Source organism: Artemia sp. Qi Xiang Cuo, chromosome 15, assembly GCF_049724085.1.
Source record: "Artemia sp. Qi Xiang Cuo chromosome 15, ASM4972408v1, whole genome shotgun sequence".
Classification (NCBI taxonomy): Eukaryota; Metazoa; Arthropoda; class Branchiopoda; order Anostraca; family Artemiidae; genus Artemia; species Artemia sp. Qi Xiang Cuo.
Window position 1 is genome coordinate 36,997,954 of NC_142808.1, and position 15,381 is coordinate 37,013,334.

Consider the following 15,381-nt stretch of genomic DNA (forward strand, 5'->3'; position numbering starts at 1 on the left):
TGGTAAAAATAAATTATTCAAAATGGGGACGGTTTTTTTTTATATTTTTGGACGAGTTTGAGATGATTCTATTTCTTTCAACTATATCAATATACAGGCATTTGTTTTCTACTATTATGGTATTTATTACCTTCTCAATTATCTATATTCCAATTTAATGCTACTTTGTAGATTTCTTATATTAGTCCAGCATTATTTGTTGTATATTGAACTTGAACGACAACAGCAGGGCTAAGGAAGACGGTGGCCTTCCTCACACTAAAGAAATCTCTAGATGCAACAAATCGTCGTAGCAAACCGTAAGGTAAATAGCTACCCATGTAAAAAGTAATATGAAACCACACAGAACGGAATTTAGATTCCAATAAAAGCATCAACAAAAAACATTCTCTATGCTGATTAAATAAAGAAAAAGAAACTTTTTTTTGTGAAAGTAAGGAACAACATTAAATCTCAAACCAAACAGAAATTATTTCGTATATGAAGGGTTTCCCCCTCCTCAGTACTTTGCTCTTCACGCTAAAGTTTTTAGCATTCTTAAAATGCTTCCTATTTTAATTAAACGGCCTTTGTGCTTCAGGAGTCATTCTTAAAAAATTGGGACAAACAGTCAAACTTCAGGGTAAATAGCAAGGTATTGAGGAAGGGGAAACCCTTCGTATACGGAATAATTTCTGTTCGTCTTGAGTTTTAATATTGCTCCTTACTTTCACTTGAAAGAACTTTTTTTTATTTAATTTCTGCGCGTTATTCAAATAATGCCGGTACATCTGGCTCATCTGTGAAAAATTCCTTCCTCTCACGGGAAACTCCTCCGTGGAAAGTTCCTCCCACGAAAAATACACCCCCCTAAAAATTTCTTCCCGACAATTCTATTCTCGTGGAAAATCCCTCCCCCTCCGTAAAATTTCTTGTAGACGATTCAGTCGGAAAAATTATCCTTAGCATACTTACATTTGAAAAAGACTTTAATTTCTAATCGTTTTTCCGATAACTCGGGAAATCCCCCCTTCCACGGAAATTTGTTCCTGGAAATCAAAACACGCTGGAAACTTCTCCCGGACAATTTTTCAGGAATATCTCCACATGCAAAATTGAGTTGGCAAAGAGAAAGTAAGACAAATAAAAGGAATGTCGTATAGGAATCTCGACCATTCCCCCAGTGTAAAATTTCATCTGGCAAGTTCACTCCCGAAAATTTCCCTCCCCACGGAAAATTATCCCCATAGAAACCCAGCCCAAGCACCCCCCCCCCCCCCGAAAAATGTCTTTGTACTTCCCAATAGCAAATACTGCACGTAAACAACGGGCTAAACTATAACTTAATGACCTATCCTTAGGGGCTGTGGGGGGTTATGTTATCTCCTAAGACATGGTTTTGGGACCTTTCAACTATGCCGAACAAAATGGCTATCTCAAAATTTTGATCAAACGATTTTTGTGGGAAAAGGACGTGAGAGGGCGGCTAGTTGCCCTCCAATCTTTTTGGTCTCTTAAAAAGGACCCTAAGGTTTTTAATTCCCGTTCAAATGATCCATCTCCCAATGTTCTTGAACTATTAGTTCGATATGATCACTCCTGAGGAAAAAAAAAACCACTCATCCCTGATCTTTCTTCTGGCAAAAAATATAAAATTCTATATTTTTGGAGACAGGAGCTTGAAACCTCTACGGTATGGTTTTTCCATACGCTGAATTTGATGGTGTGATTTTTATGAAAATTCTTTGACTTTTAGGGGGTGTTTCCACCTTTCTTTAAAATCCGGCCAATGTTTTTGGGTTCGTAGCCTTTATGGGTAACACTAAGCTTTTTGAATCTCATATATTTGGAATCAGTATAATAAGCCGATTCTTTTGAAATATCTATTTATATACAGATTCTGTTTATTAGAGTTTCAGTTACTATTGAGCCGTATCGCTCCTTACTAACAGTTCGTAACCACGAAATTTTTGATTCTAACCATTTCAAATTCACTTGTTTTACGTTTAATCATCAAAAATTTAGCACTAGGAAATTTTCATAACTTTAGAAGCAAGCATTACTCAACCCATTAAGGACTACGATCTTCATGGATACAGTACAATGAAATTTGGAATTGAAATGAACCTTAAAGATGCTATTCACAAAAAAATAAACGAAAATTTCGTGTTTTTGTTGATAAGAGCGGTCACAGATGCATCTGTGTGTTGTTCTTTTCTCTTTTTTTCCTGGGACTGATTGTATAGAGCCAGTTGTCAATGCTTATCAGGAAAGTACATGTCCAAGTGGAAAAGTACCGTTCTAATGACCTGTAACAAAATAGACACGGTACAGCAAAGTGCCGGTTTCTGCCATTTTGCCCCACATAACAACAATGTTGGCCCAAACAAGTTCAAAATGAAATGGAGCAAAATTTTGGGGTAGCCAATTGGCTGAGAACAATTGGAGGGGCGTATAAGTAGCCTTCTAGTCTCAGAAGACATATTGGTACGCTATGGAGCATTATTAGACCCACGTTTTCAAACTTTCCTTTAGAAGTAGTTCTGTTGAAGAAGAAGTATTAAGAAGTAGAAGTAGTTCAGATATATAGGGAAATTTAGCCTCTTTTTTTGCGTTTGATTACACAGAGAGATCAACATGATTCCTTTCATGGAATTTTTTGTTTGAGGTATAATTTAAGTTGAATTATAATTATAATTTCATTTGAATATATAGGGAAATTTAGCCTCTTTTTTTTGCATTTGATTACACAGAGAGATCAACATGATTCCTTTCATGGAATTTTTTGTTTGAGGTATAATTTTAGTTGAATTATAATTATAATTTCATTTGAATATATAGGGAAATTTAGCCTCTTTTTTTGCATTTGATTACACAGAGAGATCAACATGATTCCTTTCATGGAATTTTTGTTTGAGGTATAATTTAAGTTTTTTTTTTCTGTTTTCTATGTGAAATTTTACTTTTACAGATTTCATGTATGTCCAATTTTGCTATTTTTTCAACTTTGATTCGTTACTTAACAAGCCAAAAGTTAAAGACCCGTTTTTAAAAAAAATGCCTAGTGAGAAAAAATTGTCGTTTGAAGCTGATTCAGGAATGACAACTGTTATTTCGATTAATCTTAATTATAAAAGTTCACTTCAGAATCAAATTTGAGGGAATGTAATATGATAAGCCTGAAACCCCTCGTAAATGACGCCAGATTAAAAATACTAATGCACCGTTGAAATCACATTAGTTGAGAACCCTATGCAGACATTTAATTTCTTCGTTTTAATTTCGTTTGATTTTAATTAATTTAATTTCTTCGTTTAAAATTACTTCGTTTAATTTCCTCGTTTAATTTTTTTTTCTCCAGGGGTGATCGTACTGAATCAGTAGAATGATCGAAAATGTTGGGAGAGGGCTCACCATGCCTAGTATCTTTTTTAAGTAACTTTTGTTTTTGACACAGACTTTTCCATAGCATAATGTTGTTTTCACTGTTTTCTATCACAAACCCCCAATTTTTGCCCAAAGACGCTTTGAAGTTTCAAATTTCGGAAATTCCGAGTCAAAATCATGTTTTTAGGGATTGGTAGCTACTACTTTATTTGTGTGTATTATTTTTTTTTTAGCTATAAGTGTTTCACTTGAATTTTATTGAATAATCTTTCTTTTTGAATAGGGAAGCTACCCTAGTCCTCCTACTGGCAACGCATACATTCCTGGTCTTGTAAACAACCAGCAATACAACAACAATCATCAAAGAAAGGTTGACCCTACTGTTGTGACGCAAGAACCTACTCCGCCTTTTTTGTCATCTCGGATACCATCTGCTCCGCGTACCCCTCTGATAGATAATTTCAATGCGAATTTAGGATCGCCGATGCCGGGAACACAGAGCATTACTCCAACTAGCAGCATATTGCAAGATCCTAAACAAGGCTATCTCCAAGGTGTGGGTGGAGCTCCCTCCACTAACAGCGCATTAGGATCTCAAAGTTTTACACAGCCTACAACTGCATCTCTACCACGAGTTAGAAGGATGCCTAATAAACTTCGTCCTCTTGCAAGTGATATTCCAAGTCGATCCGTGAACTTACCTTCATCAGCGCAAACAGTACTTCCAATCATCACTCAACAATCACAGACAAATTTTAATCAGTCGGTGTTTACCTCCAGTGCATCTTACTCTACAAAAAAATCTGCAAATTCATCTATGAGTCAGAATTGCAACATAGTGGATCCAAGTCATGCCCAAGTTGCTCATTCAGCTGTCCAGCAGCCTTTTCTGCAGGGTAGAAATGATGACGCATTTGGCTCTTTCACTACTCAGTTGCAATCGAATGTGCCCAACGTGATAAAACCGTCAACTTCTCAGTCACTTTCTGCAATTAGCATACCTGCACCTGCGTATAATCTAAATTTAAGTGCGCCATCAGGACGATTAGGAGAGCCACAGCAGAGCATTGTTGATTTACAAAGTGTAAGCCAAGGCAATCGCAGCCTGGCGCCACCTCCTAGTCTCCAAGAAGGAAAGGAAGAAAATATAGCATATGTCCCTAATCGTCTCCCTGTTTCTAGTAGAAGACTTCCAGACAAGGCTCATCACTCAGAACAGGTTTTGCCTAATATAACCTCTGATTTCCATTCCAACGTTATGAACCAGTCTGAAGCTCAAAGCATGATGCCAAATTCCTCGGAGTATGCGGTTGATTCTTACTTATCAGAAACACAAGCTGCAGCTGATGCCAGACAATACGATAATCAGCAATCAGAGTCACAACAGTTTGTAACATATCAGCAAGTTCAAAAACATACTGAACAGATGCATGGTTACTCTGGGACTTATAATGTTGGTACGCAATATTTACAAAGTGAGAGTCAGAATGAACTTAGTTATCCCGAGCCATTAGAAGCTGTTGGAAAAAACGATTTTTATCAGTATACTGAACCAGGGGTTAACGCCGTCTCTCGCAGTGAAGATTTTCTTTATTATCCAAACTTTCAACAAGATAATATTAGTAAAAACAATGAAATTATGACAACCACGATGAGTCAGAACTTTGGGAAAAACATCAGCGAACCCTGCCTGGTGTCTAACAATCAAGGCCCTAATTTTCACAAGAAAGCGTCTCATCAGATGAGTCAGCACCCAAACGTAACTCTGACCACAGTTGACAACCCTTCAGAAATTTCGACTGAAGGAGTTCAAAACTACTATGATCGTGATGTTGCCGAAGTTGCCAATACCTTGGAATCTGTAAACATTTCAAATGATTTTGAAGGGTCTACTTGGGAGAAAAGAAATGGTGAACCGAGTGTCAGGCAAAGTGCAGTATCATTCGCTTCAGACGCTCTAGATTCTATCTCTGGCACAAGACCTCCAATGGATTCAGATTTGTGGTCTCGTGCTTCCACATGGGGCTCCGGCTATGATGATCATCCTCGATCGGTATTATCCTCACCTCCAAATGAGCTTGATGAGCAAAATGGAGCTAAATCCTTAGAAAGAAGTAACTCGTTTGACGGTTCAAGTATAGTTGAAAGTTTTGCTCCCGGTAGTATTGATTCTGAAAGTCTTGCCAATATAAGATTTGATGAACGAGGGTCAAAGGCAGTTTCTGGAAGGACAACACCGCTCGAAGAGCGAAGCATATCTAGAAATCTTTCTAGAGAGCCAAGCTTTGATAGGTGCAGTGGTGAAGATGCTTCAGACGTTGCTCCAGTACCACCTTCTTCTATTAGCTTCCATGATGGTTTTGATGTGAGGATGAGTAATATGCCTGTTACAGATTCAACGACATCCCTTGTTGGCTCGCACTCTGTTCTGTCATTGATGACGAATGATCCTCCTTCAACCGAGGCTGTGAAACTTGCGGATTCTCGACATACGCTTGTAGAAGAATCAGTTGGTGTAGAGAGGACAGACGCCGAGGGAAGTTTAGATGTCAATGAAGTAGCCTGGCCTAAAATGCCGCCGCAACCGCCTGTCACCAAAAATATGGTAAGTTGAACTTGTAGATTATTTGGTATAAGAATGAAAGTAGTAATAAATAATAATAGCCATGTACAGCCAGTGAAATTGGGGGAAGTGACAATCCCTTTCAAAATTCTTGTTTATAATTTATTTTTCCTTTTTTTATTTATTTATTCTTCACAGTAGCTTCAAGAAATAAAATATTTTCAATGCAGACTCGAAGTAATAAACTTATAAATAAATATTTACCAGTACTCTGTAAATAAACTTGTTATTAATAGTTGTCAATAAAAAGCAAATATTAACATCAAAGCTCTGTCCACTAAGAGATTTAAAAGACTGTTCGAAAATATTTGTTGCCGTTTTTTCTCCAAGTTTTCCATTTTGTCGTAATGGTCACAAAAACTGTATTTTTATTTAGCTTTCAACAATTTTCAATACTTCCTCTGCATACTGGAAATTGGGATTTTCATTAAAGGTTTACCATAGATATATAATACAGCCAGTCCCTCCCCCCCCCCCTCGCTCCAATCAAAAGATAATCCTGGGTACGGTTGAATCACAAGAGCAATGTTTTCAAAGAAAGCAGATAATCTGTTTTTTTTTCTCAATATATAATTTTTAAGAATACCAGCTCTTACAAAGAACAACAGTGTCCTTAGATTATATACTTTATAAATTTACATGAACTATATACTAACTTTAAATAACCATAAACTGTAAGCTAGTTTATATACAACAATTCTTTAGTTTATATTACAATTAATTGGATAGCCACAGTTGAATTCTCAGACATTGTGCAGACCAAGGGGCGCTCTGGAATCAGGATTTTCTCCACAAGTTTCTATATCTTCTGTGTAACTTGCATGTTGTTTGGCTATTTTGACAAGTAGGCTTCCACCTATCCTCCATTAGAAAGCTAAATATTTCCCTGAGATTGTTGCTGCTATTTGAGAATTTCTAATAAACTGTATCGACATTTGAGAGTCGAACCCGATTTAGAGGATACTCTTCTAAATTATTATAAATAAAAAAATTAACCCTCCAAAAAATCTTGCTTTTACTAGAATTGCAATTGTATAAGGTATTAAAAATGTATTACCTACTAGGTTTTCGTAAAATGGTCTCTATTCTGTAGTTAGTTGCTGCATTTTTTTTATTATTATAATTTTTGTTTGCCTAGTTCACAATTTCATGGCACATTCGATTGCAATTGATATGTAAAAGAGCCAAATGCGTCATCATTTCTATCCTGCAGAAAAGTAGGCAAGATTATCTAAACCATCCAGCGCTTCCAGCCGACCATCTCCTGCCCCTATTCCTTACGCTCCATTTTGATCTATAGAATCAATCCCGGCTGTATTACAACCTAATTATCCAGGAGGATCCATTCAGGAGGTTACATTTAGTAGATCTGCCTCCTAGTTCCCAGAGGATGGTCCCTGGCATGAGTGGTGTTGAATTATCCCAAGTTCCAGTGTCAATACCAGCGCAAATTTCCCAAAGGCTGGAACAACCGCTTGAAGGAGCTGTTGAATACTTACAGGATGATCGGTTGTCCGCGCAACCTGATACTAGAATCCAAATACCTTTTCCAACAATTTTACCTTTCCCAATATTTTGGATGTTTGCCTACATGAATCTTGTTGTTAAAAAATTGCTAATCTTCAACCTTGTATCTTATTCCGTTTTCATTATTTTTAAGATGTATGAACGATTTATTGGTCAGGAGAATTTTTAGTGTTAAGTGCATATTTAGTATTGAAAATAATTCCTTTCTTGTTAACATCAGAAAAAAAGGCTCATATTGAAATATCTAATAGTAATGAGCACCCAGGGTGCTAATTGTGATAAAAGTGTTTAGTGTATTTCGAAAATATATAGTGTTTATTTTTGGTTAATAAAATTGTTACAGAAGGTCAATAGTTTACCAAGAAAGGCTTTTAGATGTCTTCACCTGAAAGCGGCTTTGCCGAATCTGTTTTTCCAAATACGGGAGAAAAACGAGTTTGAAAACTTTGACATTTGTATCTCAGAATCGGTTATAGCTAGAGCGTTGATTTTTTTTTTTTTTTTAAAAATTAAGAAAAAAATCGCTTATATCCTTGTGCTTGTTTTTTTTTGCCTAAGTTGAGCCTTTCCTGAGATAAAACGGAATGAATATCAGTTTCAGCATAACCACCTTTAAATTTCGGAACATAGGTAAGATATGGCAACACAGAATTGGCTCAGCATGAATTAGAAATGTGACTTTCGGCAAAACATATTTCATCTGATAGATAAATTTTAGTTTTGACAATTAACTGGACAATTAAACACATGAATTCGACCATGCAATCAAGTTTCTGATGTCAGGATAGGTAGTAAAAACCTTATCAAGGATAGCACAAAGACCACTTTCTTGAATAGCTCTCCTGTATGTCTGCGAAAGGTAAGAATAGCAGTTAAGTTAAAGTAAGGGATCTTCCTTCTGTAAAAAAAAACGAAACATCCCCTTTTGGAAAAGAAAAACTTTTTCCATATCAAAACACAATAAGGAGTCATCTGAAGCCCTGTTTTTACCCCTTTCTTCTTTGATTTCTAGTTTTCCTTTCACATGTTTTGCATGAGAGGTTTTGACCTCCTCAGATAATTCAGTACCGTTTTTCAGCCACCTTTTTTTCTTCACAAACATCGCATCACTAAGCTCAATAAGTTCATCTTGTTCACTAAGATAAGAAAGATCGTCTTCTGCTTATCGTCGCATTCAGCAAATCAGCAACTTTCGGCAAAACGGACCATGCTATAATCCCGTACGTGGTTCGACAAAACCGCTTTAAAGAAATCGAAAAATATGCGATTCGGCAAAGGAGAACTGCAAAACACAGGCATTTAGAGACGTCTTACAGCAATGTCAATTAGATCATTCGAAAGAGAATTTTTTTTTACACAAGATAGCGTTTGTAACTCAGTTTCGCAAAAAATTGCTATTTTCGGCAAAACCGCTTTCAGGCGACGATATGATAACTTTCTGTCTTGAACATAAAAAATCTTTCATAACCTTTTTCTGATATCAGATATTGATGTTTGAATAATTTTTTCGTATTCTTTCTTTAGTTATCGCTTTATAATGAGGATTTTCCTCGGCCAAATAGTCAAAATTACAACGAATTATTTGTACCTCTTGCTATTTCAGCTAGTGGGTATTTTAATTCGCCGTATCTTTACTGATAATTGCTTTGCAGGATGAAGCAGATAGCGCAAGCACAGATTCTTTTCAACCTCGCCAAGCTGCTTATGGTCAACCATCCAGTCTTAATCACCAAACAAGATTATCGAGACCATCCAGCGCTGCCAGCCGACCATCTCCTGCCCCCACCCCTTACGCTCCATCTCGATCTGCAGAATTAATCCCTGCTGTATTACGACCAAATTACCCAGAAGGGTCCATTCATGAGGGAGCATTTAGCAGAGATCTTCCTCCTAGTTCCCAGAGGATGGTCCCTGGAATGAGTGGAGTTGAATTGTCCCAAGTTCCAGCGTCAATACCAGTGCAAATTTCCCAAAGGCTGGAACAACCGCCTGAAGGAGCTGTTGAATACGTACAGGATGATCGGTTGCCTGCGCAACCTGAAGCTAGAACCCAAAACATTCGACCCTCATCAGCTGCAGACGTTTTAGTTGACTCTCAACTTCGGCAGTCAGATCTAGATGTCGTTGTTAATAATCCTCAAGGTCGACACGACATTCGCAGCTTGCATGGCCCGGAAGGTGCAGCTACCTCTCCTGCTGCACCACTACTAGGAAGAAATAGATCTAAGGTGCCGCCCAGGAATTTACCCCAGAAACTTGGGCCTCATCCAGACCCGGAAGGAGTTGCATATCTGACTCGTCCTGCTCAGCAATCTAACTATCCCTTGCATTCAACACCAGAACAAAGAAACAATGGAGCTCTTCCAAGAGCAGAAGACACCCTATTTAACTCGAGTGCAATTGCTGGACCGTCTCTTCCAAGAGGTACCGCAGTATACGCAAATGAGCAACGACGTCATCAAGGTAAGTTTAATTTGCTTTAAACTTTACTTTACTCTTTTTTTTATGTGTCTGTTTTGAAACTTTATTTTACTCTGTTATTCATTCTACTTCCCTTTTCATTTTAGCTCTGCCAGTTTCTTTTTCAAAGCTTTAAAAGAAGCTCCATTTTTTTACAAGAATGAATCGGTGTGACAAAAAAAAAATCCTAGTAAATAAAATAATTGCATTAACAGTAACATTAGTATCTTAAACTCTGATGCATAGAAGTTTCCACGATTGTCCAGGTTGTTCAAACTAATAAAGAAAGAATTACTATTAACCTTTATGAGAAAGGTAGAATATTTTTTCATGAGAATTCCTGCCAAGTACTCGCTGGCCATTTTCAGTGACAATGTTTTTTGCTGAATGATGATTAAAAAAAGAAATGAAATGAAAACGGCTTTCTAAAAGTTATGAGAATAAAAATTATAGGAAAATCTTTAAATAAGAATGAATAATTAATAAAGCAAGTTTTGGGACAATTAAATTTCGTTGCTCTTTTAATGTAACTTTTTGTGCTGACCCAAAAATACTTTCATAATCTTCATTGCTTTTAATTTCTGTGTAATTATATTAAAAAGTTTCTCTTGTGAATAATAGATTTCCTGACTATTTTAAAATTAGCTTTTGTGCCTTAAGTTTTCATTCTTTGAGCCATGATAAAGACCTCAAAAAATTATTAATGAGAATCTGCAAATTTAACTTTTGGATTCTGGAGTGAAAGCTTCATCCTCAGAAGTACTTTATTTAATATTTTATTTGTATTTTTTTTATGAGACGTAAGAAGACTCTATTTCGCAAAATGAATAATATATTTTATTGCTAAATTAATGGTTTTGTATAATACTATAATTAATAATAATTATAATAATAATAATTTATAATAAAAATTGATAATAATTATTGATTTTGTTTACTTAATGAATTAATGATAACATTAGATTGTTACAGCTGTTTTTTTCTCAGCGAAGAACATGATTTCCTTCTCTTAGGCCTATCTGTTTTAATGCTCCTATGGCGTACCTTAAAGTTTGCTTAATTCTTGGCAGCGTGATGAGTCGACAATATTTCACTTTTCTAGCTGACCTTCTTAAGGATGAAAAGCTGAAATTTTTGTTTTTAATTTATGATTGTTTTATATAGGGTCCACCCCAACACATCAACTTGAGGATTCAGCAAGAGTAGTACCTGGTTATGAAACAGAGCATTCCATTACTGAAGATAAGAACATGTCTAGTCAAAAGATTGAACGGCCTTCAAGGCCCCAGTCCACTCGAAGTGGGATGGTTGGATCGGAGCAAGATTTATCATTAAGAAGTAAGTAGCGACCAATCTTTGTAATTTCGCTCTTTCCTTGGGTAAAATAAGTGCAAAATGGCCCGTGTTGCATGTTTTCATGGGACCTTTTTCGTCGCTAAGTGTGAAAGCATACATATTACATGAATCCCAATCAATTTCAAATTGGCCGTTTCTTTTTATGACTCTTATCTCTTTCTTCCGAAAAGTTATCCGGGTATGGGCTTATGCACCTTCTTGTTTTTATTAATTTTTTTAAGACGTTCTTTTACGAAGCTGTATTCGTAGTAGCCTATTTGATAATGATTTTTCTATAGTTTAGTTGCGTCTTGCTTCCGTCAGGGTGTCAATGGTCTTAAAGTGGGAGTTCAACTTGCAACAACCATGTTTCAATAGTTGTTACCAAGTAGCTCCTTCAGATCTTGAAGATCCTTGATCTAGAAAGTGTCTCAGCAGTCCCTACCATCGCTTTATTTCCCCAATTATTCTTTTCATTTCCGGCACTGCTCGTTGGTTTTGGAAAAGAAATATTGTTGTGTCCTTGTATGGCATTGCGCCCTCAGCATGGAGAAGAAAGAAAAAACAATAGTGTATAAAAAATGAAAATTTTGAGTCAAAGAAGAGTATAAAGAAAATAATAATAAAAATGGTAAATAATAATAATGAATAAAACCAAATATACACAGTTGCTCTCCATGACACTAACCACGGAAGTAGAGTAAACAATAAAAGACAAAACTGTCCTCTGAACAACAATACAAAATTTCTTTCCATATTTTCTCTTGGTAGGCCGGTTTGGCTTTAGATCTTTTAATGATTTAGCTCTTACTAAAGGTTACTCGGGCACTGTCTATACCCAAATGCAAAGACAAAAATCGAGAAATTGGGCAAAGTTTTACCCGGAGATGACATACTACTAATAGTTCACTTCAAAGCTGCGGGGGATCAACCATAGGGTTAAAACCTGGATAGATACCAGTTAATAAAGAAGAGACATTGTTTTACTTGAGCAGGTAAACAATCATCACACGTATAACACGAATAGAATATAAGGCGTTTTCCACAGACAAACCAGGTTTTGAAAACGGGATTGATAATTACCAGGTGAAACAAAGAAGTTTATAAAATTGGTTTATAAAACTGGGTCAACGAACAACAGCTGTGGAACAACAGAGTTTATAAACCTGACCCCTGACCGGGCAAAATAAATAAACCAATTTTCACACATGTTTCTTTTCAAGCTTAGTTGTTGAATTAATCTTTGAATTCCCTGTCGGGATATATGAGCTCGCGATCCCAATTGTAAGTGGAGCAGTATTTTTGTGATCTCAATTATCCGTGGAGCGGAAAATTTACAACCCAATTGAGACTTGACAGTGCGGTTTGCCGATGTAAAAGGCCTACAAGAAAATATATGTAAAACAAATACAATCCATAGTATATACTTTGTTTTGCTTGTTATCCTTCAAACACCTGGAAATATACTGTAGCCCTTGTCGTTGGTGTGGGAGAAACACCACAATGAAATTGGATCTCCTAATTTATAAATTAAAATATCATTGATGCAAGCACAGCTTTAAGAACACCATTCCTACTATGTTTCAAGATCATGCTTGTTTGTGAAACAATATAATTTGGTTGTCAAGAGTTAAAATTAGTAATTCTACCTTAGGTTTCAGCTACATACTGCTTGATTGACTCTTGACTTTATAAGTTCATTTAGAACCTATCTCTCATTTACAAAAGAGAAAAGAAAAAATAACCCAAAATTGCGAAAACTGATTGGGTCAGGGAATCTTGAGCCTGTGTTAGAAGTCAGATTGACTTCTAACACAGAACCAGACCTTTATAGTATTACATACGAGCTAAACACATACCATTATTTATTGTAAACACACTGTCAATAAGCCTACTTTATAATCAAAATGACCAATGTACATTCTTGGTCGTTTTCCTGTGTTTTTTCTCTATAGATTTTGAGACCGAGTCATTCAATTCCTTTTTCTTTCAGAAGAAAAGACGGATGACAGAAGAAGCTATGAACCTGAAGATCGTGGATCTCGTCGTCCAAGACATGATTCACAGCATGGTCGATATCCTGATGAAAGGTACTACCGAGATAGCAGACGACGCTATCCAGATGACAGTGATGAGGATAGTCGCTATCTGCCTGATGATAGAAGAACTCATAGACGGGATTTGGATAGGAGGTAAGTGTTCCTACTTTTATGGCTTTCAATCGTGTGCAAGCTTTTCCCCAATTCTTTTCCATAGAAAGTTTTTGCTAGTTATGTAAGCTTTGCTCCTTTTTGTGGTTCCTTTCAATTCATATATCCTTTTCTCTCTAGTATTTTTTTTCTTAGATTCAAGGTCATGCATTAATTTTTCCTCAGGGAAATCTCCGAGGAATGTTTTTTTTGCCGTGAAAAGGCCGTGCTATGGTTTTGTATAATAACAAATTTAGCAAAACATGCTTGAGCTAAAGGCCAAGTCTCAGTGAAATTCAGCTAAAGCAAAGATTTAGCTATCATTTGGTCATTCGTAATAGCGCATCTAATTCGGGGGTTCTGACTTGTTAATAGACGATTTTCTGCATATGTTAATCGTATTTGCTTATTTGCCAATGCATAATTTCTATGCAATTCTAAGCTTTGTGGTAACTGGGATTAAGCCCCGAACTCCGTGTTGCCAAGCAGAGAGCAGTTTCCTGTGCTGCCACGGGCTTTTCACCAAATTTTTACATCATATGCAATTTTTTCTACAAGATGGGTCAATAATGAAGCTCTGATTTTGTCGGCCGTAGCTAATGTCAAAAGGGTTGAAAAAAGTTTGGTGTCAGTTCTAGTTCTAGCTAGTCCCAAAGTATAGATTTTTTTATGAATGGGTTTGGCGTTAGGCTAATCTTGGCGTTAGTTAAATATCATTTCTGATCGGTTACTGTGACTATAGATCAGATTCAACCTCAAACAGTAAGCAGGTTATGTCCTGGCTGAGCAGAAAAATTGAATGCTCGTGAATGAAGAGTCTTCCTGCTTATTTATTATTAGATTTCAACCAAGTGTACATGTTACCGTGAATGTCCAAAATCTCATTCACAGTTGAATGTCCAAAATTCCTTTTTTCTGCTTGGATTCAATTAGCTTTTCGAGTTAGCTTTTTTCAGTCTTATGCAGGCTATGATGGTAAAATTTAAGTAGGTCAGGTTAGTTAGTTAAGATTAGGTTAGGTTATACTAGGTAATGTCTTGTTAAATCTGGCTCTAAATATCAGAAATGCGTTAAAAACCTAAGCTAACCAAACCTAATCTAACCTAACCTGTCATCATTAAACCTTGCACTAAATTGAAAAAGTTGACTGGTAACGCTGACTAAATCCGACGAGAAAAATGGTATTTCGGATATTCACTGGTGAATGTCGATATTCATCAATTTGTGAACATTCACGGTAACATACATACAAATACAGACGTTCGGCCGTTGTTTTATTTAATTGGAGGCACAGCGTAACTTGTATGTGCAACCACTTGTAAATCGTGTGTTGAACCACTTGTAACTTTTTGTAGCTTTAACATTGTAGCTATTTTTGGATTGAACATAAAATTTAATGAAAAGTAGGCTAATTCTTTTGTTCTAAATTTGTACTATCGATGAAATAACATAAAAATGAAACCTAGGTTATTAATTAGGTTATAGCATCACAAAGCTAGCTTTTTCGTCAAAGTTGCAAATTTGAGGCTCGTTATCAGTATCCCAAACTTTCCTATTATCTCCAAAGTAAAGAGCATGAGAAGGGATAAGAGAGGAAGCTTGAGTCGGGTCATGAGAAAACATATTGTAGCATCACAGGGCAAAATCATTAAGCTAATAATATAAACCAAATTCAAAATATTGATCGTGCTCATTTCTCTTTCTAGTTTTCTTTTAAGCTCTATTGAACTATCAGTCTTTCTGCATAATCTTTATTGGCAAGAAATATCTTAGACGAATATATAACCCAATAGCATTCTTTTATAATAACATATTTTTGAATTTAGCAAGCATGATGCATATAGCAACTCATGACTCATATGAACTGTTTTTTTCTTCTTT

At 36.2% G+C, this 15,381-nt stretch overlaps 1 protein-coding gene across 3 annotated transcripts in view; it reads left to right on the forward strand.

Moving 5' to 3' along the window:
- Positions 1–15,381, forward strand: part of LOC148943625 (uncharacterized) — a 105,820-nt gene that overhangs the window by 17,777 nt on the left and 72,662 nt on the right. For all 3 annotated transcript variants that reach the window (XM_089100982.1, XM_089100984.1, XM_089100983.1), the window contains exons 4-7: positions 3,650–5,971; positions 9,169–9,979; positions 11,141–11,314; positions 13,305–13,503. In XM_089100982.1, the coding sequence (XP_088957108.1) occupies positions 3,650–5,971; positions 9,169–9,979; positions 11,141–11,314; positions 13,305–13,503 (3,506 nt within the window). The remainder of the gene's footprint in view (positions 1–3,649; positions 5,972–9,168; positions 9,980–11,140; positions 11,315–13,304; positions 13,504–15,381) is intronic.